General features: G+C 49.3%; 11 protein-coding genes across 11 annotated transcripts; 5 read left to right on the forward strand and 6 right to left on the reverse strand.

Annotated features, from left to right (window-relative positions):
• Positions 1-1332: 1332 nt before the first annotated feature.
• Positions 1333-2596, reverse strand: F5147DRAFT_569989 (uncharacterized protein; the record flags this gene model as incomplete). Its single annotated transcript, XM_041430976.1, has 4 exons — positions 1333-1466; positions 1525-1890; positions 1954-2067; positions 2116-2596. 4 exons carry the CDS (start codon positions 2594-2596, stop codon positions 1333-1335), a joined length of 1095 nt encoding a protein of 364 aa, XP_041296749.1.
• Positions 2597-3501: 905 nt separating this feature from the next.
• On the forward strand, positions 3502-5013 carry F5147DRAFT_432684 (uncharacterized protein). Its single transcript, XM_041429827.1, has 3 exons — positions 3502-3713; positions 3763-4097; positions 4147-5013. The coding sequence occupies exons 1-3, from the start codon at positions 3631-3633 to the stop codon at positions 4812-4814; spliced, it is 1086 nt and encodes a 361-aa protein (XP_041296750.1). The 5' UTR covers positions 3502-3630; the 3' UTR covers positions 4815-5013.
• Positions 5014-5041: 28 nt separating this feature from the next.
• On the reverse strand, positions 5042-5871 carry F5147DRAFT_432677 (PDCD5-related protein). The gene is made up of 4 exons (XM_041429826.1): positions 5672-5871; positions 5481-5608; positions 5381-5425; positions 5042-5311 (listed from the first exon to the last, which is right to left on the reverse strand). Exons 1-4 carry the CDS (start codon positions 5802-5804, stop codon positions 5270-5272), a joined length of 348 nt encoding a protein of 115 aa, XP_041296751.1. The 5' UTR covers positions 5805-5871; the 3' UTR covers positions 5042-5269.
• Positions 5872-5954: 83 nt separating this feature from the next.
• On the forward strand, positions 5955-10009 carry F5147DRAFT_569872 (ubiquitin carboxyl-terminal hydrolase-domain-containing protein; the record flags this gene model as incomplete). Its single annotated transcript, XM_041430971.1, has 15 exons — positions 5955-6247; positions 6292-6624; positions 6673-6877; positions 6923-7125; positions 7177-7435; positions 7481-7590; positions 7644-8196; positions 8249-8554; positions 8607-8667; positions 8722-8834; positions 8884-8996; positions 9050-9155; positions 9211-9391; positions 9437-9571; positions 9624-10009. The coding sequence occupies 15 exons, from the start codon at positions 5955-5957 to the stop codon at positions 10007-10009; spliced, it is 3357 nt and encodes a 1118-aa protein (XP_041296752.1).
• On the reverse strand, positions 9928-11378 carry F5147DRAFT_677976 (uracil-DNA glycosylase). Its single transcript, XM_041436177.1, has 9 exons — positions 11268-11378; positions 11158-11209; positions 11040-11107; positions 10954-10984; positions 10800-10905; positions 10532-10748; positions 10456-10475; positions 10238-10406; positions 9928-10099 (listed from the first exon to the last, which is right to left on the reverse strand). The coding sequence occupies exons 1-8, from the start codon at positions 11325-11327 to the stop codon at positions 10250-10252; spliced, it is 711 nt and encodes a 236-aa protein (XP_041296753.1). The 5' UTR covers positions 11328-11378; the 3' UTR covers positions 9928-10099; positions 10238-10249.
• A 475-nt stretch (positions 11379-11853) lies between these two features.
• F5147DRAFT_770119 (P-loop containing nucleoside triphosphate hydrolase protein) lies at positions 11854-14085 on the reverse strand (the record flags this gene model as incomplete). Its single annotated transcript, XM_041441116.1, has 9 exons — positions 11854-12547; positions 12712-13018; positions 13073-13151; positions 13205-13466; positions 13523-13709; positions 13763-13811; positions 13862-13875; positions 13932-13951; positions 13997-14085. The coding sequence occupies 9 exons, from the start codon at positions 14083-14085 to the stop codon at positions 11854-11856; spliced, it is 1701 nt and encodes a 566-aa protein (XP_041296754.1).
• A 2186-nt stretch (positions 14086-16271) lies between these two features.
• F5147DRAFT_677990 (uncharacterized protein) lies at positions 16272-21195 on the forward strand. Its single transcript, XM_041436178.1, has 9 exons — positions 16272-16513; positions 16573-16653; positions 16706-16818; positions 16881-17031; positions 17092-17426; positions 17476-17525; positions 17580-18944; positions 19104-19286; positions 19550-21195. Exons 1-9 carry the CDS (start codon positions 16382-16384, stop codon positions 21118-21120), a joined length of 3981 nt encoding a protein of 1326 aa, XP_041296755.1. The 5' UTR covers positions 16272-16381; the 3' UTR covers positions 21121-21195.
• A 141-nt stretch (positions 21196-21336) lies between these two features.
• F5147DRAFT_630589 (uncharacterized protein) lies at positions 21337-21895 on the forward strand (the record flags this gene model as incomplete). Its single annotated transcript, XM_041432778.1, has 1 exon — positions 21337-21895. The coding sequence occupies exon 1, from the start codon at positions 21350-21352 to the stop codon at positions 21893-21895; it is 546 nt and encodes a 181-aa protein (XP_041296756.1). The 5' UTR covers positions 21337-21349.
• A 38-nt stretch (positions 21896-21933) lies between these two features.
• Positions 21934-22993, reverse strand: F5147DRAFT_432908 (DUF298-domain-containing protein). The gene is made up of 8 exons (XM_041429828.1): positions 22928-22993; positions 22807-22871; positions 22520-22750; positions 22444-22468; positions 22316-22390; positions 22222-22266; positions 22119-22175; positions 21934-22062 (listed from the first exon to the last, which is right to left on the reverse strand). Exons 2-8 carry the CDS (start codon positions 22854-22856, stop codon positions 21973-21975), a joined length of 573 nt encoding a protein of 190 aa, XP_041296757.1. The 5' UTR covers positions 22857-22871; positions 22928-22993; the 3' UTR covers positions 21934-21972.
• F5147DRAFT_678003 (uncharacterized protein) lies at positions 22446-24023 on the reverse strand. The gene is made up of 12 exons (XM_041436179.1): positions 23942-24023; positions 23819-23888; positions 23723-23762; positions 23633-23666; positions 23488-23585; positions 23393-23402; positions 23301-23332; positions 23125-23155; positions 22928-23051; positions 22807-22871; positions 22520-22750; positions 22446-22468 (listed from the first exon to the last, which is right to left on the reverse strand). Exons 1-10 carry the CDS (start codon positions 23951-23953, stop codon positions 22861-22863), a joined length of 462 nt encoding a protein of 153 aa, XP_041296758.1. The 5' UTR covers positions 23954-24023; the 3' UTR covers positions 22446-22468; positions 22520-22750; positions 22807-22860.
• Positions 24024-24124: 101 nt separating this feature from the next.
• Positions 24125-25064, forward strand: F5147DRAFT_678004 (FAM96B protein; the record flags this gene model as incomplete). Its single annotated transcript, XM_041436180.1, has 5 exons — positions 24125-24292; positions 24350-24499; positions 24549-24644; positions 24697-24933; positions 25013-25064. Coding segments are annotated over 4 exons (527 nt in total), but the record flags the coding sequence as incomplete, so codon positions are not given.
• Positions 25065-25288: the final 224 nt, after the last annotated feature.

A 25288-nucleotide genomic window follows, 5' to 3' on the forward strand; every position in this document is an offset into this window, starting at 1 on the left:
CACAACTCAGTGTCAATGCGTAAGCTAGCACATACGCTGATATATAGAAAAGTCATGAGGGACCAGCGTTTCCTCTGCCCGATTTAACCAAACGTTGTTCTTCCGATGAGATCTTACTCACCCAGATAAGTTCAAACTGCCAGATCATTATTAGTGAGATGGCTGCTCCGGTAACAGTGATACGGAGTTGCCAACCTACCTCCTGTCCGAAAGCCAGTACTGGATGATACGATTAAACTTCGATAATTTCCCAAATAAAATATCTTGCTCACCCCAATCGTACAACACTGCAGTCAAGGCTGCAACTGCAAAATCATGGTCAAACTTTGAGTAAAACATCGGAATGTTCTCTACAAACCTGTAAAATAGCTGAAAATCATCTGGAAATTTATTAGCGGCCACATATTGGGATCAACTGATACTAGGGTCATAGTATTCGAGGGACTGGTGTCAGTCTGCAAGTGAGTGACTGAGTGGGGGACTTGGTGCCAGTGGACGTATGAAGATAGTACTAATATGTTCATGCTAAATATAGTATTAGTAATTACCGCTGGCATGCAGCGCATTCGTTACCAATACGCGCGGAATGCGTGGATAAAGCTGTTCGTGATTGACAGTTTCAGTGGGCTAGTATCTGCCCCATGGGAGTGATTAGGCCTATGACTGTCCTGACCGCCCTTAGCTATAATCAAGCTGCGGAATACTTGAAGCTTGAAGGTCCGCTAGTCCCGGAAGGTGGTTCCTGACAGTGCAGACGTTTTCTACGGACTTGCTCAGGATCTGCGGGCCGACTCAGATTACTCACAAGCAAGAAACGGACTACTACTAGCCAAGGAACAGGTATCTGCAGACCGGCCCGCACAGGCAATTTGGCACTGAACCACATGCTCTGCTCTCTGCCCCCACTGCGGCACGCACTGCTTTCAGTCCTCGGTATGACGATATTCACGCCGAGCAACTAATTACGTGCATAGGAATACATAAGCTAGATGTGTGGCCATTATGTAGGTCGGATTCAGGGCGGACTTTTACTGACCTCTGACAGTTGAGTAAATAAGGAACGACTGTCTTCATTCGTCTATAGTACTTAGTCTGTACAAGGCGAGGCCGATGGAGACTAGAGCTGTTGTGACAAGTGTCTGTTGCAGTGTTTCGAGTAATACCGAAAGGCAAGATGTGCGCTGTTAGAATTACAAAAGTCCTTCGACAGTCAAATATTTTACCGTAGACACCAAAAGCTCTGATTGAAAGCGTGTCTTGCGCCGTGGATATCAATTGAGGGGTATAAGGCTTCCCATTGACTCCCTCCGAAGGGGTGTTGCATGTGACGGCTCAAGCATAGTATTCCGATACAAATTTGCCCCATTTCTCGATGACGGGTTTCACGAGAAGTTCCCACTCTCGCCCCTTGTAACGTCCCTTCTCAGGACGTGGAAATGCGAATATTTCCCTGTGTATAGCACCACCTGGACCCCGCGTCAAAAATCCTATATTGCCAGCATAATAAATATGACAATCGCTTACAATCAAGACAGGGCTTCATCGTAGCCTTCTTCGGCGACCCCGAGGTAGAAGGAGAGGTGTCTGAATTGTCGACTTTCGGAAACTTGGGGTCCAGATATGGTGTGTGGACCACCAAGTCCGCGAGCTCTATATGCACCAACCTCTCCACACGGTGGCACAATGGCCCCGGTTCTCCCGCCTTGATGTTTCCTGTAAGCAGGCTCCCATTAGTGCCGTCGTCGTCACTCTCGTCTTCGACTGTGCCTGGCCACCACCCCCGGACAATTGGTACCTTCGAACCACATTGTTTGCCCCATTGATCCAGTCGTTTTGTGAGATTTACAGCGCGCCCGACTTTAAGCTGAATTACACCAGGACGTTTCGTGTCTAACATGGACGCCAAAGATGATGATGTAAATATCAAGAGCTCGGAAACTCATGGCGACGAACCTCGTATTTCGTACGTGTAGATATATCCGGGGACGTCCGAAGTGGAAGCAGCTTTCTCCATTTCGACTCTAAGTGCCAGCTGGGTATCGCGTTGGAGGTATTGTGGTATATAATCTGCCCTATGTTGAAGAGCGTATCAGACGAGATGAATATGGTGCTCACCACTAAATTCTACAAATGTATCCGGCATGCCTTTCTGTCTGACATAAAATCCGGTTTGCGCATGAAACATTGCGTCACGATGCTGATGACAATACACGACAGGTATTGGGTCAATATGAGAGTGCGTCGAGGGAAGCTTGACTTGGCGCGAGCATCGCTTCCCAAGCTTTGTCATGCTGCTACATTGTGTTGTGTTCTTGATCGCCGAAGATGATGATGATGATGATGATGATGGGGAAAGAGGTACAGAAATAGCACGCGGTCGAGATTTGGGTGTGATATCGAGCGGTGGACGCGAGCGCATTCCTACGGAGATAGAGGGATGGGCCATGATGTCAGGGGAAAGGAGGGAATCCGAGTCAGGACGCGATGGTGGAGTGATGACTGGCAGTGGCATGGTAGTGAGCGCGTGCTGCATCGTCAACGACTGTTTCCCCGTCTGAAGAGATCTTGGAATGGCCACCACAAAGGTAGGCGGCATTGGTAGTGGGGGTAATACGCCCTTACTGTTCGGAGAGGATTGTCCGCTGTGTGTGGGCTGTCGCTTCGTGGCGTCAAGTAGCGCGTTCATTGCCAACTTTTCGGGACTGAAACCCCCTATAAAACTACTTGCCCGATTCCCGTTGGCAGGGGGAGGGTCAGGCAGTCGCTTGCTCTCATTTGACTTGCCAGCGAGTGCCATGGCATCAAATGCCTGGACGAGATCATAGCGTTTTGGTGGTATCTGTGATGGATATGAATTCATAGTAGTACAGGAAGAAGAGAAGGGCGCAAGGCGCCTGCAGGAGCAAGGCCGTGCACACGAGGAGATCAAGACAATAATGGAAGTCAGCTGCGGGTAAGGCAGCACATATGTATGATCTGTGCATTCGGCCTTATCCGTTTGTTGATTGCTTCTTCGTATAAAAAGGTTTATCCGAGTTGACTCAATGTTCCTTTCAAACTCCCATCACTCACACACTCAGGTAAGTCCCAGTGGTAACAAATTGTACGGCTTTCGTCCATATAAAAGATGAAACGCACTGGGCTCTGAAAAGAAATAGATGTCATGCACTACGCTCCAATTAGTAGAGCGGCGGCCTAGAAAACCGTTAACTGAACTTTCATTGTTTTTGCATCCTTCGAACCGATCGATATTGACTTTTCCCCACAGTCAAATGACACGTGGCCCGCCGCGGCATGCCTCCGAACCAGGAGGTGAGATTTGGAGGATTTTCTTGCGCAGTGTACTGTAGTTTACATGTCGGCTGCTACCATAGATGATAATGCGTTGTCTGTCAGAGTTGACGTTAGCTCAAAGGCCACCGGCTGTGAAAAGGTGGGAAGTCGTCAATACAATTGGTAGCGCGCTGATATAAGGGTCGTACAAAAATTTCCTTTTATGATTCAACAACTTGAAATTTTAAACTTCAGTGCGCAACCGCATTGTTATGACCCCTCGTGCAGATCTTCAGGAGTCTACTTTCTAGTCCAACGACCGCGTATACAGCAACGAGCTGCACCATCCTATCAGAAATGGCGGATGCACAAGTCCTTTGCGGCATACTCGAGGAAATGACCTCTAGCATGTCATCAGTGCGAGAATCGCTCCAACAAATGTAAGAGTTTGCATTCATGATAGTCCAACTCTCATTGACCTTGCTCTAGATCAAAATCTGAAGACGACATGGATATGACGCACGGAATATCTCTACTTTCCCTCAAACACCACCTGCTTTTGTCGTACTTACAATCACTTGTCCTGCTCTCCGCACGGCGAGCAACTGGTGACTCATTAACAGAGAGAACATCGACCGTGTCCCCTTTCAGCACGGTCGATCGAGAGTCGCGAGGCTCTGGCGCTGGTGATTTGGTCGACTCTTTGATAGAAGGTCGTGTGGTACTCGAAAAAATAAATGTCCTGGAAAGCAGGATGCGATACCAGATCGAAAAGCTGGTTAGAGTGGCTGAAGAAGTGTCTTCTGGCAAAGATGTGGCCGAAGGTGTGTTTTTTATGCTGTAATAACACCTCCTTGCTGATATACTTCTCAGATCCCCTCGCCTTCCGTCCAAACCCTCAAGACCTCGTTGGCAACGAGCGGCACTCCGACGAGGACCGAGATGCCCATCCCAACGTCGAAGACCCCGATGGGATATACCGCCCTCCCAAGCTCGCACCCATGCCCTACACGACAGCCGCCGACAAGCGTTCTACACGACAACCTGTTCCTAAAGCACTCTCCACCCTCCTCCACCAAGACCCCTCGCGCCCACACGTCGAAGGCATATCTGGTCTGGGCTCGATGCCCTCCTTCGCATCCGACCGCGCCCGCGAGATACAACGTATCAAGGACTTCGAGGAAGATAATTTCACTCGGCTAGTAATGAAGAAAACCGAGGCGCGCAGGCGACGAAAGGACGAAGAGGATTTGGCACTCGGAGGTACAGGAGCTGGAAAGGGTAGGAAGAGAGGCCGGGGCCTGGAGGATGAATTTGCGGATGTGCTTCACTCAATCGGGCGCACGAAGACGGGAGTGCTTGGCGATGGATATGAAGAACTCAGGCAACGGGGTAAAAAAGGCGATGCCTTATCCAGATCGCGAACCACATGGAAGGGGGATCTTGAGGATGCAAACAATGACGAGCCGCGACTGAAGAAACGCACAAGATTCGAGAAGGCAAAGACGACTTTACACAAGAAAATGAAGGCAAGGAGATAGCTTTTTTTCCTTTCCAAGTTCCTGTTATGTTTTCTGTACCATCCCAATGACCTGGCCATTTTGAATCAAAGTTCAGCGGGTGCAGATAATAAATTGTTCTCTTAGATCAACGTCGACCATAGTTCGGGGGCCATATTTGGTTTATTATACCTCGTCAAATTAGCTGCCAACTACACACTTGCAGGAAGTAGTCACGGCTTCCGTGCCATGATGTTTTATTACGCATCAGCATATAGTGGTCAGTGACAGCAAAAAGCTCCAGCTATGGACGGGCCGAGACAAAGTTTTGGTAACTGGACAGGAAATGCTAACGGCGAGTATTGCAGTATTCGAGGTGGCGAGGGCAGGGCACTAACAGGGGTAGGATGGCTCATGATCGAGAAGCACGGTGAGTGATAATGAATGATATGTATCGCGTTATCAAAGCGACGAGCTCGAGTACATCAATGAAACATCTAAAAATCATCTTCATCATCAAAGTCTCGCCTGCGCTGGTACTAGTTGGTAATCATGATCAGCAATCTTCCGTCTCAAAGGTTATGTCAGTGATGTGGTCGAATACTCACTACTATCGTGGTCTTCGTAGTTGTCTTGGACCGTGCGTCCTCCATCTAAATACATTACATCCAGCACACTGTACGCACTTACACGAGAAAGATTACACACCTGATCAAGAAGGTCGATCAGCTGCTGCTCGCTCACACGTCCCCGCAGCTGTCCTGACTGAGCCATCCGCATAATGATGGTCTCGACTTGCCGCGATCTATCCGGGCTCACAAGGGCGATGCGGGACACTTGGTAGTGAATTCAAAATGGCGATACTGAGTACTAAGCCAGAAACAGGAAGGAGTACGCACATCGCTCTCGGGCAGCACTGTCGAGGATGGTCGCCATCATATCCCGGCGCATTTCATCTTCAGCTACCTTCCGCTTTGACTCCTCTTCTGCTGATACATTTGTTTGTGGTGACAAGCCCTGTAGATTCTCCATGGATGAGTGTTTGAAGTTGTGAAAGTTATAGGGATCACCGGTCAGGATGAGATTAGATATGGGAACTAATATTTGGTGAATTGCTTCCGTTACCGCGAGCTCGTCGATCTAGACAGCGACCACATCAATTTTGTACATGACTACAGCACAATGTCGACATCGTACCACATGATAGAGCCGATTACGACGCTACACGACTATGCCCAGCCAGTCACTGCCCTTAGCTTTGACCCCGTTTCTGACACGCTCTGGTCCGGGACTAGTGTAGGCACAGTCGTTGCGCTGCACACAATACAGGGCCTCCGTGCCGTGTCTTTCCCTGTTGGCGGCGCTCTTCCGGTCAAGCAGATTGTGGCAGGAGACAACTATGTTAGGGCACTTGGTGCTGCAGGTGAAGGCATCGGCTCGTGGGCCAAAGGCGGGATGAACAAGTGGTTCTTTCGGTACGCGATTTTCCAATACTACACCGTGTATCCTTTCATGAAAGCTGCAGATCAACCTCTACTCTTACAGCGTTCTCGAACAATACGTATACTTCCAATGTTCTTGCAGCTTCAACAACTGCACCTGAGCTTGTTCTCTTGAATGCGATGACAGGCAACCCCATCCGTGTTGCTACCTCCTCATCCGTCGCGACACACCTCCAGTTCTCACATTCCACGCTACTTGCAGCGCTCACGGATGGGCACGTGCGTGCATATGACCCTCGCACTGCGCTTCTGCGCGAGAACGGAGAGAACTCGGTGCTAGCACATAGTAGTGGTGTACAAGACCTCCAGACGAGTGGAAACTATTTCTACACAATTGGGTGGAGTATAAGGTTAGCAGCGTGTGATCTGTGTATGGAAATACCACTGATGGATTGCAGGCGCGGTCACGATTTTCCTGATCCCCTGGTGAAAGTATATGACCTGCGTACGATGCGCCCTCTCCCTCCCGTACCATTCCAGGACGGTCCTGCCTTCATTGACATCCTGCCTAAACATTCTTCTAGCCTCGTAGTTACCTCTGCGCAGGGTCTGGTGAACGTTGTCGACGTATCTGATTATAGTAATATCTCCGGGTTTTATCAGGTATGCAAGTAATACTCCCAAGACTTAATCGCTCATGTATCGCAGCTCGAGACCACATCCTACATCAGCTCAACAGCTGTGTCGTCCAACGGCTCGTTCCTCGCTTTTGGCGACGCGCTCGGTGCCATTCACCTCATGACAGCCATCGCAGAGGACGCAGAGCCACTTTTCAATGGTTTTGAAGGCCAACCCATCGAATGGGCTGATGCTCCCGAAGCACCCCCTGACATCAACTGGACAGAGTCAACGTGAGTTATCTTTTGCCATTCGTACCCCTTGCTGACTTCAATATACCAAAGACCCCTCAACTCTATTGGTATGCCACACTACAACACTCTGCTGCTTTCCTCTTGGACACCACAATTCCTTCCACGTTCTGGAATCTTGAGTCCGCCTCCGCCTAAAATCCCGCCGCAAGTCTTAAGTACTATGAAGATGAACGACAATATTGCATATGCGGCTCTTCCGAAGGAGCTCCGTGGGCGGAGGAACCGTGTGCCTGTGACTACTGCCAAAGATCAAGGGCGGTTCAGAAGTGGAAAGGGCAAAAGAGATGATGTGGGTGTGATTATTGTTTTATTATGCTTAATTGACAGGATATAGCTCGAGCTGGAAGCACTAAGCATCGACGACAGCGTCGAGGAGGTACCCCGAATTTATCGAAAGGTAGAAATAGAGTACTCGAAGTTTGGCGTGGAGGATTTCGATTTTGGGTGCGCGCGCTCTCTATCTTCACTTCTGACGGCTTTCATTAATGTTTTTGCAGCTTTTACAATAAAACACCGTACAGTGGTCTTGAAACACATATCCTCAACTCCTACACGAATTCAATGCTCCAGGTCATGCACTACACGTTTCCGATACGGCGCCTCGCCAAGTCGCATATCACAACCAATTGTCCAAGAGAACACTGTCTATTGTGCGAGCTCGGTTTTGTGGCACGGATGCTCGAGGATGCGGGCGGCACAAACTGCCAAGGAGGGAATTTCTGCAAGACCGTTGGTGTGCTAGCTCAAAGTCAAAACCAGATCGAGTTGATCGATTACGGGCGCGAGCCCACTGAAGTCGACTATGCCCATATGATTCAGTCATTCCACCGTTTCCTCGTTGACCATCTTTCGCTTGAAGGAAACTCTTTCCCACATAATCCATGCCTCATACACCAGCCATTCCAGGAGGACACGCATTCACCTGCAGCTGCGCCTATTACACAGCTCCTCGGTATAGACGCGAAGAATGTTATCACATGTATGAGCTGCAAAGCTGTGAGGGAGAAAGAGAACATGACCCATGTTGTCGATATGGTTTACCCGCGCAGAGTGAGGACACTTCATACGCATACTGGCTTGTGATCCTGACGGAGGTAATCAGCTCACACCTTCAGATCCCCCTCCTGCAACAGATTTCGCTAGTATCCTTGGCGCTTCGCTAATTCGCCAGATGACATATAAGGCAACGTGTCAGACGTGCAAGCAATTTGGCGCTTTCAGTTCCCGACGCTCAATACCTTCATCGGAGCTTCCACCTGTACTTGCGGTCAATGCAAGTGTCTACAATGAAGATAATATGAAGCTATGGTTAGACAACAGACAGTCGAGATTTTTGAGCCCATCGGTGGAGGTGAGAGGCGAAGTTGATGGCGTGGATGAGGCAACGGGAGTTGTGTATGAACTGAGAGTGAGTTAATTTTTTTACTTGTTACTGTTGCGCTTATTTTCGGTTTGTATAGGCCATGGTAGTGCAAATTATGACGAAAGAAAGACACTCGCATCTCGTTGCGATTGTTAAGGGTGGGCCTTTTATTATAGCTGTTACTAACGTAATACCCACTGACAACGACACAGTTCCTGAAGCGGAGGGCCGCCCGAATCTCAAGAGTGCCTGGTTTCTTTTCAACGATTTCGTTGTGCGTAACATATCAGAAGAAGAGGCGTTGAGCTTTCCAAGCACGTGGAAGGTCAATTGTGATGTCTCTTCTGTGCACCAATAAACTCAAGACGAAGCAGGTCCCGGCTATCTTATATTTTGAGCGTGTCGATGTCCGAGAACGGCTCGACTACAGCGGTCTTCCAGATCAATTGAACCCGTCGATATTGAGCCTGGATACCTCTATCTCTGTGTTAGTCACATTCATCTTGTGACAGTTTCACTCTTTTCATCTTTAGCGCATAGGAATCGCGACGAGAATATCATCCAGCACGAGTGCCTCCGCTTTGAAGAACTCCCTAAACCCGGAACACTTGTCGCAATCGATGCTGAGTTTGTCTCCATGCAGCAGGTATGCTTTGCGTACAATTTCCGTTGGTCTGTCTTTATGTATCCTCGTGTGCCAGGAAGAAACAGAGTACCGTTCGGATGGTACCAACCGCGTCATCCGCCCTGCACGGCTCAGTCTTGCTCGCGTGTCCGTCCTCAGGGGCGATGGTCCGAAAGAAGGTGTCCCGTTCATTGATGACCATATCCATACGAGCGAGGTCATTGTCGATTATCTGACTGAGTTTTCTGGGATCAAATGTAAGTGTAGTCCAGTATTCTTTTTCATGGCTGACATTGTGACAGTTGGTGACCTTGATCCGCATTTGTCGCGGTATACATTGACACCTTTAAAACTTGTGTACAAAAAGCTCAGGGTGCTTGTCGACCGGGGATGTATATTCATTGGGCACGGACTCTCGAAAGATTTCCGCATAATCAGTATGTTCCAGCATTTAAACGAGGACCACTTACTAACCGTCGTCATGATCAGATATATTCGTACCCCCAGAGCAAGTCATAGACACAGTTGACTTGTACTTTCTGCATAACCGCCAGCGACGATTATCACTGCGTTTCCTGTCCTGGTTCGTCCTCCATGAACACATTCAAACTGACACACACGATTCGATCGAGGACGCTCGGAGTGCGCTTAGGTTGTACAAAGCTTATCATGATTTTGAAGAGCGCGGTGTCTTTGACGAAAAGCTGGAAGAGCTGTATCGTGAAGGGAAGCAATATGTAAGTGTTTGCTACTACTCTTTTCTTTTCCGCACAATGCTGATTGGCCACGTCAGAACTGGAAACCACCACCCCAGCCAGGCGTACGACCAAACACAACACGCTCGCCCGTTCCTGCTACACAGGCCTCGTCTATAGCACAGTTCCCCATGATAAATCAGAATTTTGCGCAATCGCCGTTCAATGCTGTGAACTTTCCCATATCTAATCCAGCATTCTTTGCCCCTCCTGATATGGGACAGTTCGGAATCGGTGGGCAAAGTCAGATTTGGAACAACCAGAGGCATCGATGAGGAGGATCTGTTACATGCATGTAATCTAAGCAACGATTCTGTTTTGTGTAGCAATTGCATTTGCTTTCCTTACCATTCATGTCGTTCAGATGTGGCGAACTGCCTCTGAAGGTGGAACGGAATTGAGAGCCACCCAATCAATCTCTTCTCCGTGTGTCTTCCGCAGCCATTCATTAGCTTTCTTGAAGTGAGCGTTTCCAAGGAAGCCCCGATGAGCTGAAAGAGGAGAAGGATGTGGAGATCTGAGACATAATTTTAATGTGTCAATCAATAAAGGAAGTCAAAGCGTACCTTAACACCAGATGTTTTTTCTTCTCGGCCTTGAGTCAGTTTCCCGCAAAGAAAATAGAAAATGGCTGGCACACACCTCGTCAATCCCAAGTCTGTCGTATAGTTTTTGGGCAGGCAAGCCCCAGGCAAAGAAGACAACCCCTCTTCCGTCCGGGCGGTCGAGGACAGCTCGGATAACAGCATCGGTGAAGGTCTCCCAGCCTTTTTTTGAATGCGAGTTGGCATTATGCGCCCGTACAGTCAAGCAGGTGTTCAACCAGAGAACTCCAGCCTTTGCTAGAGGCGTCAGATCCCTGTGTGAAGAGTAAGCGAATTGCAAGCTCGGAGCTAGTAATGCGACAAACCCAGACGTGGGGACTTTGAAAGTGGGGATGTCGCTCGAAAGTTGCTTATAAATATTCCTCAGGGAGCCAGGGAGCTTAGTTGGAGGGAGGACGGAGAAAGAGAGCCCTAAAACATTGTATCAAAATATATCCTTAGTGAACTAGACATACGTACCGTGCGCTTGTCCAACATTATGATACGGATCCTTGTCGAGTGCCATGGTAAGTGATGGAACGCGTATAAAATTACGCAACGCGCACCTGGCCTAATATAACGGCTTTCACAGAGTCAAGTGGCGTCAATCGTGACCAAGAGTAGACATCGTTCACTATAGAGGGTTTTGTAACGTCGTATCGACAAACGAGATAAGTATCTTACGCTTTGGGTATACGGTGTGCGTAAGATGCTCCGCAATGAGAAATTCTTTGAGCTGAAGCGAATGGAGTACTCAGAGGGGAGATTACCAGAGGGGATGAGTAAAGACACACCTTCTGGAAATACGGCTTCATGAATTCCTTGTCTAACGCAGTCCTCCAAGAACTTCCCATAGTCTCGTGTTCCAAGTTCTCTATAACAGCCTTTATGTCAGGTGCACTGCCCTGACATGATACTTCTACGATTGTTGCGGCAGTGACCGTTGAACTACAAGCACTTGAAGTTAACTACACTTTATCTGAAGTACTTGGAAAATGGTGTACCTTTCAGCCTGGATCTTCCGTCTTTTTGCAGAGCTGGAGTTCACAGAACTAGCCGCAACGCGCTTTCGTGACACTGAAGTCATAGGACGAATTGAGAGCATTGAGTAAGACGCGTCGACGCGACATACAAGTTGGTCGCGCCTGGCTACGTGGCACGTGACCTATCAGTGGAATTGAGCTTAGGTTGAGCGTAGATGGTCAGAATTCATTCATCCGCTCAAGGAGGCCGGTACTGCGATATATATTTGAGTCGTTCAGCGCCGCAGTTTGAATTAAGACAATCGATTAACGATGCATTGAGGTATAGGCACAATGTCAGACTCTAACAGCTCTAACTACCAACTTCTTCCCAAGAGATATAAACCATTTGACAAGTTCATTGTCCGGCCTTCGCCTTGCCCCTTCTGATCCTTTGTGTGCGCGCAGTCGTATTATCGCTCCCTCCTTCTATGTGCGGTTTTGCTGCGTTTGGAAGCGGCTTCCCGCGTCCGCGTCCACTTCCCCCTCCACGTCTCCCTCCTCCCGCATTCCGAGCTGGGCCATCGCCCGCGTCGTCCAGGTGATCTACCACATTCAGCCCCGGCGTTCCACGCAGACCCATCATTCCTACTGTGCGCTTCGCGATAGGTGGCGGGATCCATGTTGCCACTGCATTTCCACCCCTTGCGCCTCTTTGCGCTGAAGCACCACTAGAAGTACTAGGTCCACTGCCGACTTCCGCCACACTCGGCCACCCTAAGCACTGCGCCCATACCGCGCCCTGTTCCACCAACTTCGTAGGTGACCATCGCAGCTGCTTTAGCCAGGACTTGTAGAACCCAAGCCAAGCGGAATATGCTTGGCCGATGGAGCGGTCATCCAACTTGAACTTCAAATTACCGGTATGTTCAAGCTGTGTGTAGGGCTTTAACGGAAGTGAGGCGATCTCTGGCAGCCGTAAAAAGAACTGTTCATCCGGCATGAGGATTAATATGCCTTCACCGGCAGCCCCTGCGCGCGCGGTTCGGCCGAGGCGATGAATGTATTGTGCGGGCGAGCTAGGGAGGGAAAACTGGATGATGTGTGTTACGCTGTAGGATAATGTCAGCACACCTTGCGATGAAGAGAAAGTAGACTGCAGGGGGCAAGATACGAAATAAAACATATCAACATGGAGAAAAATGATCAGACAACAGCATGATTGTTTGGCCAACGAAGGGACTGATGATACTTTGAGATTTGATAGGAGACCCACCTTGGAAAATCCATCCCTCTTGCAGTCACATCGCTGGTAACCAAAATCGCACCCTCCGGGGCATCGCGGAACTCCTGTGCGGCGCGTGTACGCGCAGCCTGTGACATACGGCTTTGGATCTGGTAGATTGGGGGAAGCATAGATTGTGGCCCAGCAGACACTTGTTGCAAGACACTCGCGACAACGGCCGTTCCACGTGCCGTTGTACAAAACAACATTGCTTTCGCTTGCGGACCCGCCTGCTTGAGGAGGGAAACAAGTGTCGGAAGGGTATCTTCGAGGGGCGTTATGAGATAACTCTGGGGAACTGTGTTACATATGTGTCACTTTGTTTGACAGATTATGGAAAAGATGCACACACCATGTTCGTGTGTGTTGATCTCGTCCGCGTGGAGCGTAGATATGAATTTATAATCTGGATCTAGGTAAATCTTTGCAATCTACTCCTCAAAACGATCAGTGCCCGTTATTCTTACACAAAAAACCCACCCACCTTCTTGATTGCATTGTCAAAAGTTGCAGAAAATAGCATACATTGTCGCCTTGTTCCCCGTCTATCAGGCAAGAATCCCAGAATGCGCTCTAGATCCTTGCGAAATCCTTGATCGAGAAGCCTATCTGCCTCGTCCAGAATGAGCACAGTTGGGCGGAGGGCGAGCCCCGAAGTCAGATGGTCGAGGAGCCGACCGGGAGTGGCAATTAGGATGTCGGCGCGAGCGGTGGGAGAGTTAAGACGAGTTTTCTCTGTATTTATGCTGCAAGTGTTAATATATATCATGATATGTGGCAAAGAATGGGAAAGAATGCGTACTTTGTACCTCCGATAACAGACTGCACACCGTATGGGTGGTGTGCAAGAAGGGACATTGCCTCTTCCTCGATTTGAAGCACCAGCTCCCGTGTGGGCGCTATAACAAGAATCTTGCCTATATCGGAGGAAGCTGATCTGGAGGACGCAAGCCGCTCTATGGCAGGGAGAAGAAACGCTGTAGTTTTACCTATGCGTGGTGTTCAACAGTCTGGGAGTGAACGATCTAATCATACTACACACCAGTTCCAGTTTTGGCCTGCACGAGGAGATCGAAGCCCGACAAAGCATCCTACAGTGTACAACCATTAGCTTAGTAGACCGATTATCGATGCCACCCACTTCAAGTGTGGCATCTGGCATATGCTACTGCATCAACTCAGCTGCATTATACAGTGTGCATGAGACTGACCTTGTACATCTGTAAGAAACCTACGCGACGTCAGCGTGGGGAGGATCGAAGACTATGGGACGTACTCATGTTTGATTCCAGCCTTGGATAGCTGTGAGATGGGTGCATCTACAAACCGCTTCGAAGTGAAGTGCTTTTTCAAGTCTGTAGTCATGACTGTAGATTCTGGACTTGTGCTGTGGCTTGAGATAGGTACGCTATTAAGAACAGGTATTGATGAAGGTTGAATGCGAGCTTGGATGCCGGTCATTGACACGTGTCGGGGCAAGTGCGTCCTTTGTACTTTCAAGTTATTCATTCGAGTCGGTCGAATAAAACAATGAACTTGAAGTCTAGCAAACATATAACACAACTGTTTGTTCTTCAGTTTCTATATATCTCCACACAATAAAAGCCCTTGAAGCGAACTTGTCTCAATTACTTTTGACCTCGTAAATTTGCTTCCAGAATCCGCGCCTCGAGGTTGTCGAAAATGTCGCGTGTCTAAGACGCGTTAACGCGTTTAAGTTTTTGCTTACCAAACCATTTTAGGCTGCGACTAAATGAGCTGGCATAAGGGAGGGCACCCCTGAACTCTCCTCATATAACTAGGGATTTACAGCCAGTCGATCAATGGCGCCCAACATCACAGTATTTCTCCCATTCTTCCACGGCGACGGTCTGCAGCATCCTCTAAGGATGTCATTGTCATTGTTAAAAATGATATGATGACAACTCCCGAACTTCTAAGTACCGGGTGCTGGCAGGAGGCCTGCCTTGCTTTCACTCCATGGCGTTGTTGTGTAGGCATCGTGTCCAGCGGATAAGCTTCCATCCCTGAGCTGGAGATTAGTACCTTATCCGTTTGACTATGATCAACCAGCTCACAGATGGAATTGACTCAGGAGCTCTAGAATATGTCAGTCCCATCCATCGCCAAGTGTCATCCGTCCATTACCACTTCGAAATATAAACAGGGAATGCATTAATACACCTCAACTCGAGTGTCTACAATTAACAGATGCGAGACGTGTCAGTAGTTGTGTCCATCCCCAATCATGAAAATTGGACTGTCCTGCCAATCATGCGGTAGCTTTCAACGCCGACCACCAGTGATTGAAGAACAACCTGACGCTTGTTGAATGCATGAATATCACATTTGCAACCCTTCCGATGTATGAATCGGTAACCGTGGAGCAAATTGCTCGGGCGTTAAAGGTAGTATCATGGTAAATATCTTGTCTCTCTCTCGACAACTTGTATTTGCTAGATTATGGTATCTCCTTGATGCAATATTTCAAATTCGGAGTGATACTGTGCAAATACACCCACGGTTTGGTTGCGATCGGCCACTAACCCAATTGTCTCTTTAATCATCTCTTCCATGCATATCGTACCTCCAGCAAATTCACTGGAAGTGCGCAGGTCTGCAGCAGAGTAATCAATATACAAACCTAGACGTGAGTTTCGATATAAAACCACACGAAATCGCATACGACCAGAGGCATAGACACTTCTGATAACGTTTGTATTAAGACTCCTGAATGCTGAAATAATTGACGAGTTTCAAATTGTCGACGGGCCCTGTGGTGTCTGAGCGTAGATTCACCATGATCAAGAAAATCCAGCAGAAGTAGAAGGGGCCGGCCTGTCCAAGAGCTGCCTTGCCCAATTCAAATAATGTTTTAAGCACGAGTTCGGACTAAATCGAACCCTTGGAGCTCCTCAGCATGAAAGGCAATGCGGAGGTTAGATCCTGTTAGATTGGATTACCCATAAGCAGTGAAAACAGCTTGGTTGCAAACCAAGTATTCCTCGCATGGACATAGATGTGCAAGCATAATATAATCTTCTCTTCGCAATTTGTTTGTATGGTGTCAGTATGCATGGCAAAATGGTGAATCAGCAGGTTCAGCGCTCAGCTTTGATAGGCCAATACAATTTTCCACATTTGACCAGATGCGTTAAAGGACCTGAGCGACCTGCATAAGGCTTTATGAGCGCACACATATTGATGTATTCGCCCTCTACAAGTAAGAAACATAGTCATACATGAAAGCCTGGATATGACGAAATGAGCACTTGTTAGATGGTTCAATGGTTGAAGAAACAAAGGCCGGAGCCGCGATAATACCTATCATAAATCGGATATAGGAAGAGAAACACGCTATGCGAATACCAATGTCAAGGCCATCGTGTGCTCGAAGCTGAACGAGTCGCACCTGTAGATGCGTCAGTGGCGTCAGTCTCTGCAAGTGCGCTAAGTAACCTAGTTTGGTTCCTTCTGAGCTCCGGGACGCCACAACACAAACAACTAACAATAGATGGAGCGTGGGAAAGGTCTGCAGCCTCATTGTAATGGTCGCGTTTGCTCAACGCCCCAAACGCAACTCATTCATCCATTTCAACCCTTTGTCATCACCTTCGTCGTCGTCTAACCCAACGAGCACGTTGAATTGCACATATTCAAGATGTCTACAACCAGGTTGCACCATCACCCGTCTCTTCCCGCCCCCGTCGTTCACGCTGGCTTCTCCGCCCACCAGTCCAAGTCCCATGTCCTCGCCGGTGTGCAGGACGCGTATTGGAGTGACGATGACGCCGTAAGTCTACTTTTTTTTGTTGATGATCACATAAAACGTTATTCATCCACCGATCCCAGGATGATGCAGATTGTCCGCTTTGTCTTGAAGAGATGGATATTTCAGACCTTAATTTTAAGCCGTGCGTCTGCGGGTACCAGGTATATTCTCTCGTTCATCAATTATTAGGTAAATGTTCTCAGTCGCATGTAGATTTGTAGATTCTGTTGGCATCATATCAAGCAGAATCTCAACGGCCGCTGCCCCGCTTGTCGCCGTGAGTACACCGATGAAACTGTTCAGTTCAAACCTATTGCGAAAGAAGAGTGCGTCCCGCCCTCGCAATTTACTTCACAAATTCAATATAGGCCTTCCTGGCGTGTTATAGCCATAAACGCCTGACCCAGCAGAAGAAGCAACGTGAACGCGAGCGCAAAGAACTTGACGCCCTTGGTAGGCGCCATCTCGCCAATGTCCGCGTCGTACAGCGCAACGTTGTATATGTCGTCGGTATTGGTCCTCGATTTGCAAAGGAGGAGGTATGTTACACTTATCGAATTAATTCTTGGCTCATCCAATAATCCTCTTCTTCGACATAGCTCATCCCCACCCTTCGCTCGAATGACTATTTTGGGCAATATGGCAAAATCTCCAAGATTCTACTTGTCAAGCGTACATCATCAGGGGGTGGTGCGCCTATTGTAGGACTCTACATTACGTATCATCGGCGCGAAGATGCCGCACGTTGCATCTCAACCGTTGACGGTGCCCCAAGCCCAGGAGGAGGCCGAGAGGTCATGCGTGCCAGCTATGGGACGACCAAGTACTGCATGGCATTCCTCCGTGGCGTATCATGTACTGATCACACCTGTATGAATCTGCATGAATGGGGAGATGAGAAAGACTGTTTTACGAAGGAGGATCTGACAACGCTGTACGTGTGGATTCTCAAAACGTTTTTATGATGTCTTACCCATTTCCAGGAAGCATACTATCAAGGACACAGAAAGCAGGGGGACCAAAACTGGGGATGGTATGTCGTGATCATGCAATTATTCCTGTCTTACTCACACATTATCTCTTTCAGGCCTCCCGCGCACTGCAGCATGGGCTAAACCTGCCACTCCGACGCCCAGCAGCACGATGCCCACTGCTACAGTTGCTCAGCGTCCCCGGCGTGGTGGTCAGCGACAGGCGCGTACACCACGCCCACAGCATGATCGCAAGGTCGGCTCAGGCGGTGGAGGGAGTACGAAAACACCCTCCATCGCGTCTTCGTCTCGGCCCCCGACGCCCGCTGTCTCCCCGCGTCCCCCGACGCCACCTGAGGTCAAAACTCTCCGGGCCAAAGAACCAGCACCGCTTCCGCCGACTTCGCCCTCACCGTCAATGGCAGTCGACTCGGATGATGTAGGCTCCGGTAGTCAGGATGTACCACAAAGTCCGCCGCGCCCACGCTCCACGGAGAGTGTGGATAGTATACCGGCTGTACCTATTTCTCTGCCGTCAGGTTTACCAGATGCCCCACCTGGTCTCCCGCCTCCGACTCGTACAGCTAAGGCGGAGTCCGTTCCTGCGTCAGGTCTTCAAGCACTACAAATGTCTGGGGGAAGCTATCAAATGTCCACCGCTGCACAAGCGCTACTTGATGACGTCAAAGCGCGTCGCGAGGCGGTGCTTTCAAGCACACAAGTAAGCGTCTTTCCCGATTTTGATCGCACGCTACGTATGCTCTCGGGGAGCGAGGGTGGGTTCAGTTTCAATCTGGACCCAAAGCTTGCAGACGTAAATGTAAATGCGGAGGGAGAGGCAGTATTAAATGCGCTTGAAGCTGAGGCTCGCGTACCTTTCGCTGGTGGCTTTATGGACGCATTCCCTGCGCTCAAGCCACAAGCACACTCTCACACACATCAAGTGCCAACCATGTACCCTCATAATCCCGCCCGCTCCATTTATGACCCCCTCACGATGCGTGAGAGCTATCTTGGGCCATTTAATCCCTTCGGAGAAACAGAAGGATCCTCGACTAGTGGTGGTGCGCGCAGTTCGCCGTCGTACCCCGATGAAGAACGGAAAGTTTCAAGATTTGGATTCGCACGGGGGAGGCAAGGCTCAACAGCTGCGAGCTCGCCCGTTCATGTGGCATCGCCATTGAGTGCGAGTGATAGTCATCACTCGTTTTTCACGGCTTCGGAAACTCCTGCTATGACATCGTCGCATTGGAGTCACGGAGGACATGGAGAGTATGCAGGATATGCCACCAGTTCTCCACTTGTGCAGCAAGCGCAGATAGTGCAGTCGCCCCCGCAGCAGCACGCGCAGCCACAGACACAACCGACACGCTTTCAGCCATTCGACACGAGTGTGAGCGTGAGTGAAGCCCAGCTCCGTGAGCTGATCCAGTCGAGCAGGGAGCGTGCTGGCTCGATGCAAATGCATAACGCTATAGCTGGTAGGAGACTTCTGTTTGTGTAAGCCGCTAGACTGCGCATTGACGATTTTGTCTTTCTTCATTTCACTTCACTTTGCTCTTCAATTTGATTCATTGTCGTTCACGTGTATGATTCTTGTATGACAATGCTGTCTGTTTTTTTTGCATTTTTGTTTTCAGTTTCAGATCAACCTCAGTACCAGTTTGCGCCTTTCAGTGACCCCGCAATCATGTCAGCACGTTTCGCTTCGCCCGTATTATCCTCCGCAAGTCTCTCGTATGCTGGTACACCAGTAATTGCGACCACAACACCAGCTACTACAGCTGCACACGGCCCCCCGCCGGGCCTAGCATATCCAAATAGTGAGTCCCTTTATTTTGTTCAGGGGAGGGAGTCCCAGGTCAGAGTACCGAGAGCCGTGCTTGCAGTGCGCAAATTCTATCACAGGCCATGAAAGCCTCCGGGACCTTCGCATTCGGCCAACATTATTTCGATTCTCCCCTTCTGTCCCCTCCTTTTCCCCTCCCCCGATGGTTTTAGCCTTGGTTAGATGCATGCTGACTAACGGTTGTTTCCCTCCTCTTTTTCTTTCAACCATCTGTTCGTTCGCCAACTTCGCTTTTAGTCACTCCTTCAGTTTCGTCCTCGCCTTCGCCAGTCCCAATACTGTCGTCTGCTGATTTTCCCGCCTTGAACGCCGATGTACTTCCTACGCCTGATGCACAGCCTTCCGAGACATCATCCCCCGCCGAAGGTAGTAAGGAACAGGCCAAAGCAGAGCGCAAGGCGGCAAAAAAGGCGGCGGCGGCGGAGCGTGCGCTCGAGCGCCAGAAGGCAGCCCAAGAGAAAGCAGCTGCAAAGGCCACTGAGAAGGCCCGGATTGCGCAAGAGAAGGCTGTGGAGAAGGAGAAGCTGGCGAAGGAGAAAGAAGAGCGAGAGAAGTTAGTACGGGAGAGGGCGGAAGTAGAGAGGGTGGAGAAGGAGAGGCAGGCACAAGAGAAAGCGGCTGAGGAAGAGACAGAGAGAGCTCTCATAAAAGAGAAGGAGAGGCAAGCCCTGGCTGAGAAGACTCGAGCTGAAAAAGCAAGGGCAGCCCAGGTCAAGGCTCAAAAAGCCGCCAAGTCTGCATTGGCGATCAAAGCCACGAAGTCTGCAGGCTCCTCTGGCCAGGTGCCTGCTACTCCGACTACTAAGCAATCCCCCGCTCCATCTAAGGCATCTGAACCCGTGGAACAAGCACCCATACTGTCCAAGATGCCGAAGAAGAACAAACCCGTCGCTCGTCCAATCAAGGTCCCGAAGGAGGATGAGATTGCTCTTGGAAATGCGTCGGCTGCACCATCGATTTCGGTTTCAGAATCTGCGAATTTTCCACCTTCCAAGACCACAAATACAGTCGTCTCTAGCTCGAACAGCTCGAGGGCACAGTCTGTGGACACGTCCTCTCCTGTAGAACCTGCCTCACTTGCTGATTTGCTCGACGACATTGACGTGAGGAATCCGAGCATGGATCTTCCCAACCATCCCTTCTTTGACATAGCAAAGATCAATCCCGCTGCCAAGATGCCTCTTGAATATGGTCCTCTAGTGCACGCATTGTCTGCCCTTTCTGTAGGCGGAGGATCATTCGCTACCAACATGCCTTCGGGTTCCATCGATAATGCCGTGTCTTCATTCCAACAACTGTTGGAGACACTGACACAGACCATCTCCGACCTCCTGCGCCTGCTTCCTCGGACGACCTGGGACGACAGCTCTTCATTTGATGGCGTGCTTCGTGACATGCTCAAGGGTGATGATTTCTTAGACGACGGCGGCGATGATGCAGCTGGCAAAGAAGACGAAGTTGCCGCATTGACCCTCGCCCTTGAGCGTCGAGCCCGCTGGATGGAAGTGCAGCTGTCCAAGCTCGAGGAACTTCATCGTGACATCAACACAGCTGCGGTACGTGCCGTCCTTGCATTCAATGACAGTGGCTGGGATCGTCACATATTCATGCCTCGGGTTGGCAATACCCTCCGTCGCTTCGACAATATTGGTATGATAGAGCAAAGTGGCAAGATGAGGCCGATGACAGTGGACGAGTTGGAGAAGAAGCTGCAAGTAGCCAAGGAAGCTGCCATATTCGCAGAGACCGAGTTCCGAGAGGCGATGGAGAAAATGCAAGCTGTGAAGCCCGTGGAAGTTGACTACTGAGTAGGCTAGCAGGAAAGCATGCGGTAGTTTGGTCGTACTGAATACACGATGAGCATTTGGCTTGCACGTAAAAAAGGTGTCAGAGTGATATCTGTCACGTGCATCGAACGCGCCCAGACACGTCTAGAATATGGTATTGGTATTGTGCGGCTGACCATGCATCTCGAAGTTATCGTGTCGAGGTAATTAATCACCACTTCAGCTTATTGGCAACCCGCCGACTGACACCATGGCTGGCCACAGCACACAACGCCAAAAGCAACTCTCTCGGCTTGCTATCATCATCATTGTTATCCTGTTCGCTGCTGTGCTGGCACGCCAGCTATTCTCGAAAGCAACCCTTCGTGATCAACACCCTCGTGCGCGCAGTCCTCATACCTTGATCCAGGGACGCTGGAAAGACGTGCGGACGTCACTGGGCTTACCTCCTCTTCCTGACACCATCAACCAACCGGCTGCTGTTCTGCCCCCGTCAACATCACATCGCACAGGAAAGCTCCCCTCGCGCTTTGATCTCCGTCGGAAGCGTGCTGAAGCAGACCTTCGGAGTCAGAACAGGCTTCACCTCGCTACTGACGTGAGAGATGCACCCCGCGTATCAGTGCAAGCGCTAGTTGCGTCATTCCGCCGCATTGCAGCAGCTGAGAAAGAAATAGCAGAGATGCGAGGCAAACATGAGAAGTCGGGACAGAAGGTACGGGTTCAAAGACGTATTGAGGACTGGCAGGACCCAACAAATGCAAAAGACGTATTGACTACTGTCACGAATGACTAAATGATGCTCGCAGTTGACAATCGTACCAACAATCGAGTAGACATTATACGATCGACAATGTATGACAGCGATTACCACTATTCCTCCTTAGCCGGAACAGCCTCCGCGCCATCATCTGTTTTGCTCTTCATCCATGCAACGAAGTCATCAAGTAATGATGGCCAAGCCTACGGGATTTAGTATACGCATGGTTACCACGTAGTATGAATCTGATGTAACGTACCCCATCAGCCTCGTAATTAGACAAGGAAGGGTCCACAACGCGGCAGAACTCGTGGACCTATCTTGTATCAGTACATCATATGCCTGACGATGAAAGGACTGACCATATTCCAAATGTCCTTGTTTGCACCTTTATATGTGCCTTTCACCTGCATATCAAGATTAGCGACATCCAAGACAGGGGTGATGGCGACGTACAGGCAAGAAGGTGATCAAATCGTTGATGATTGAATATCGTGGAGCAAGGAGTACTGACCACAGCGCCATAGCTGTCTATATTGGTAATGATAAGATACATGCTTCGCCGCGGACGTAAGGCTCCTGACCTCTAAGTCGATGTTTCGTGCTTGTCTAATATGGATTATCGAAAGGATTGCCTTTCGGAGATAGCTAAGAACTCACGGTGGCTTCGCAAGTGTGAAGCAAAACTGATAGAGATCTGCGAAAGCAGCCTTGCGGTCAGAAGCATACTCTCTGTAACGAGTTCGGTTGTAGGGCTCTTTTGTGCTCGCACCGCCACGCTTCCTCGCTTGACTCGAGGCAGAAGCCGAGCGAGTAAGCGCCTCCTTATCACGAATAAGAAGGTCTTCAAGCTCTCTCAAGGCTTGAGCTAGAACTGGTAATGAGGAGATTCTGGTGCACTCATTTATGAAATTGCAAAGCACAAATACACGATAGAGACGACTCACTCAAGCAAGCCCATTCCATGTGACCATTCTACTCTCGTGAACTTGGCCATTTCGCTACCCTTTAGCTGCCACGCAAGGATAAGGGGCTGTGCACCATCAAGCGGTATGTCAGCCTCCGTACATAATTTTTCCAGTCCCTCTGGTCCAATCACATCGCGGTCGTCTTCATCGGCAAATGAATTAAACAGAGCTTCCACCCGCTGAGGGGTGTATGGTTCGGTGGAGGCTTCTTGAGATTCCTTGGGCTGAGGAAATAAAGAAGTAACAATGACGTCAGAGGCGTGCAGAGTATAAACAATGGTTACCAGTTGCACGTACCGCCACCTTGTTTGTCTCATCTACTTCGTCGCTGCGAGCGGGCGTGTTAGAGACACAGCACAACAAAGACGACAGGCGCATGAAGGAATGTCGTGAACGACGTGAAGGTTGAGTCGTGAGATACGATTGATCCGTCGTGGCCGTGAAGATTGAAGTGTAACTAAAGGCAGACTTACTCGTTCAATGGAAGCCTAATCGAGGTGAGTTTCTGCAAGTGATGGAATGGCGTTATATAAAGTTGGGAAAAGGATGTCTGTTGCAGGCTTACATCATCATTACTTCTTTCGTGAACGTGGCGAACAATTTGGGCGTAAGGAGGCCTTCTATGAGTTCACTACAGCATGCAAGGGCCGGAAGACTCACGCAATCGTCGTATTTGCGCAGCCCTTGGTAGTTGATTTTGTTGCTCTTGATGATGCTTTCGTTCCGGTGTTTCTTGTTTTCTTTTGAGGTGAAGCCACCTGTGGAACAGTGAGTGGTAAAGGAGTGCCCGGGCAAACTGGCGCACATCTACATCATCCGCATGGATGCCTTTTCCAACCCTGCTCATAGCCTTTATTATCATCGGGACGGAACGTAGTGGGAAGACAGGACGCACGAAGCTCCAGCACTGGCTATGCTTGTCGTGGCGTCTTTACCTCCACCTTGCATTTCAATTCGTCGGACTGAAGTCATTAGGATTATGGGAGCCTACCGGTCCGCGTCGAACTTCGCGTTGAACGAGTTGCAGGAGCCCCTTGAGTGTCCGCATCCGCACGTTTTCGCTGATATTTGGCTGTGTCAAGGACGAATGAGTTTGAGAGTGAACAAGACTTGCTTTAGGTGGCATATCTCAGTAAGAAAGCCAGATTGGAGAGACAACGGAAGAGAGCAAGTGTTCGAAGGGTAAAGGCAAAGGGAATTATTAGCGCGTTCTGGGCGCGTCACACTTTGTCACGACGACACGTGACATTGTGAATGAATGCCACCGTTCGATCAAGATCTTTCATAAATCGTCTTACCATGAACGGAGAAATCTTTAACGCCAATCCAACTGTCTATGCTTCCAAACGCTCTGCCAGGAAATCGAAGTTCGAGGCAGGGCAGTCACTATGGATTGACGAACAGTACCAGCCCGAGCTCAGCGGCGAGTCCGAAGTGGAGCCTATTGACGAGGATGAGATATTTGGTGCGTTTCAAGCCTTCTTAACTCCTAAACTCATTCAAATCACACACATTGTTACAGACTTGATCCGCTTTATTGCAGATCCTGAGCATCCTAATTCCCTTGAAGAACTCAGGGTAGTATCTGCAGAGCAGATCAAAATCGGCGACAATCACATCATGGTCGAATTTACTCCCACCGTGCCTCACTGTGGGATGTCGACGTTGATTGGTAGGTGCTTTTACAACGTTTTAAAAATCTCTCTTGACCAATTGCTCAGGGCTGTCCATCCGTGTGCGACTGATGCGAAGCTTGCCTCAGCGTTTCAAAGTGGATATTCGAGTGAAACCAGGATCACATCAGAGTGAACTTGCAGGTTAGCAGCCGATCTTTTGTCCCTTCTATACCCTTTTGACAATATGCCTTAGTAAATAAACAGTTGAATGATAAGGAGCGTGTTGCCGCTGCTTTGGAGAACGCTGCCCTATTGGAGACGCTAGAAAAGTGTCTAGAGCCTATTGGAGGACCTAACAGCCGGTAGCAAGTATGAATTCCCTCGAGTGATGACATGACAAGATGTATCCATAGCTTTATATTACAGGATTGTAGCGCCTTTGTTCTACTTCAGTGCAACTATTCTCAGAATATCAATTCTCTTGCTCCTTGTAAGTGATTTGTGATCGTGTTAGTCCATTATATTCCTGTATGAGACTAATCGCGATTGTCCGTGACTAATCTTGCTAGCCCACATCGCACTTTCCCCATCAGGTTTCCTTTGGGCTCCCTCACCATGTTCAAAAATAGGGGTCGAATATCACAAAGCTTTTTGTCGACAGACGGTCTGTTAGATAATAATCATCACCGCTCATGTTATCTCGTGGTCCGTCACAAATTTATCGCAACAAATACCCACGACGACAACGAAATTGCACACTACGAAAGACACGGAGAGCTTTTGGAGACCGCCATGGCCAGCTATAGTTGTCACTTACCTCCGGATCTGAAGTGATGCCGATAAGA

The sequence above is a fragment of the Suillus discolor genome (assembly GCF_016758755.1).
Source record: "Suillus discolor strain FC423 chromosome Unknown F5147scaffold_9, whole genome shotgun sequence".
In the NCBI taxonomy this organism is placed as follows: Eukaryota; Fungi; Basidiomycota; class Agaricomycetes; order Boletales; family Suillaceae; genus Suillus; species Suillus discolor.

Excerpts from the sequence above, each read along its gene's own strand:
- F5147DRAFT_432684 (XM_041429827.1), top strand. The coding sequence starts at position 3,631 with ATGGCGGATGCACAAGTCCTTTGCGGCATACTCGAGGAAATGACCTCT. Across the intron at positions 3,714-3,762 it reads CGAGAATCGCTCCAACAAAT|ATCAAAATCTGAAGACGACA; the intron begins GTAAGAGTTTGC and ends ACCTTGCTCTAG. Across the intron at positions 4,098-4,146 it reads TGGCAAAGATGTGGCCGAAG|ATCCCCTCGCCTTCCGTCCA; the intron begins GTGTGTTTTTTA and ends TATACTTCTCAG.
- F5147DRAFT_432677 (XM_041429826.1), bottom strand. The coding sequence starts at position 5,804 with ATGGAGAATCTACAGGGCTTGTCACCACAAACAAATGTATCAGCAGAA. Across the intron at positions 5,609-5,671 it reads CAGTGCTGCCCGAGAGCGAT|TGTCCCGCATCGCCCTTGTG; the intron begins GTGCGTACTCCT and ends TTCACTACCAAG. Across the intron at positions 5,312-5,380 it reads CTACGAAGACCACGATAGTA|TACCAGCGCAGGCGAGACTT; the intron begins GTGAGTATTCGA and ends ATTACCAACTAG.
- F5147DRAFT_677976 (XM_041436177.1), bottom strand. The coding sequence starts at position 11,327 with ATGGGAAGTTCTTGGAGGACTGCGTTAGACAAGGAATTCATGAAGCCG. Across the intron at positions 11,210-11,267 it reads TGAAGCCGTATTTCCAGAAG|CTCAAAGAATTTCTCATTGC; the intron begins GTGTGTCTTTAC and ends CATTCGCTTCAG. Across the intron at positions 10,749-10,799 it reads TTCAAAGTCCCCACGTCTGG|GGATCTGACGCCTCTAGCAA; the intron begins GTTTGTCGCATT and ends CTCTTCACACAG.
- F5147DRAFT_677990 (XM_041436178.1), top strand. The coding sequence starts at position 16,382 with ATGTCTACAACCAGGTTGCACCATCACCCGTCTCTTCCCGCCCCCGTC. Across the intron at positions 16,819-16,880 it reads AAACCTATTGCGAAAGAAGA|CCATAAACGCCTGACCCAGC; the intron begins GTGCGTCCCGCC and ends GGCGTGTTATAG. Across the intron at positions 18,945-19,103 it reads AATGCATAACGCTATAGCTG|TTTCAGATCAACCTCAGTAC; the intron begins GTAGGAGACTTC and ends TTTTGTTTTCAG.
- F5147DRAFT_432908 (XM_041429828.1), bottom strand. The coding sequence starts at position 22,856 with ATGGCCAAGTTCACGAGAGTAGAATGGTCACATGGAATGGGCTTGCTT. Across the intron at positions 22,751-22,806 it reads CATGGAATGGGCTTGCTTGA|AATCTCCTCATTACCAGTTC; the intron begins GTGAGTCGTCTC and ends TGAGTGCACCAG. Across the intron at positions 22,176-22,221 it reads ACAAGGACATTTGGAATATG|GTCCACGAGTTCTGCCGCGT; the intron begins GTCAGTCCTTTC and ends GATACAAGATAG.
- F5147DRAFT_678003 (XM_041436179.1), bottom strand. Across the intron at positions 23,763-23,818 it reads GCGAAGTTCGACGCGGACCG|GTAAAGACGCCACGACAAGC; the intron begins GTAGGCTCCCAT and ends TGCAAGGTGGAG. Across the intron at positions 23,156-23,300 it reads ATTAGGCTTCCATTGAACGA|CGACGAAGTAGATGAGACAA; the intron begins GTAAGTCTGCCT and ends GCCCGCTCGCAG.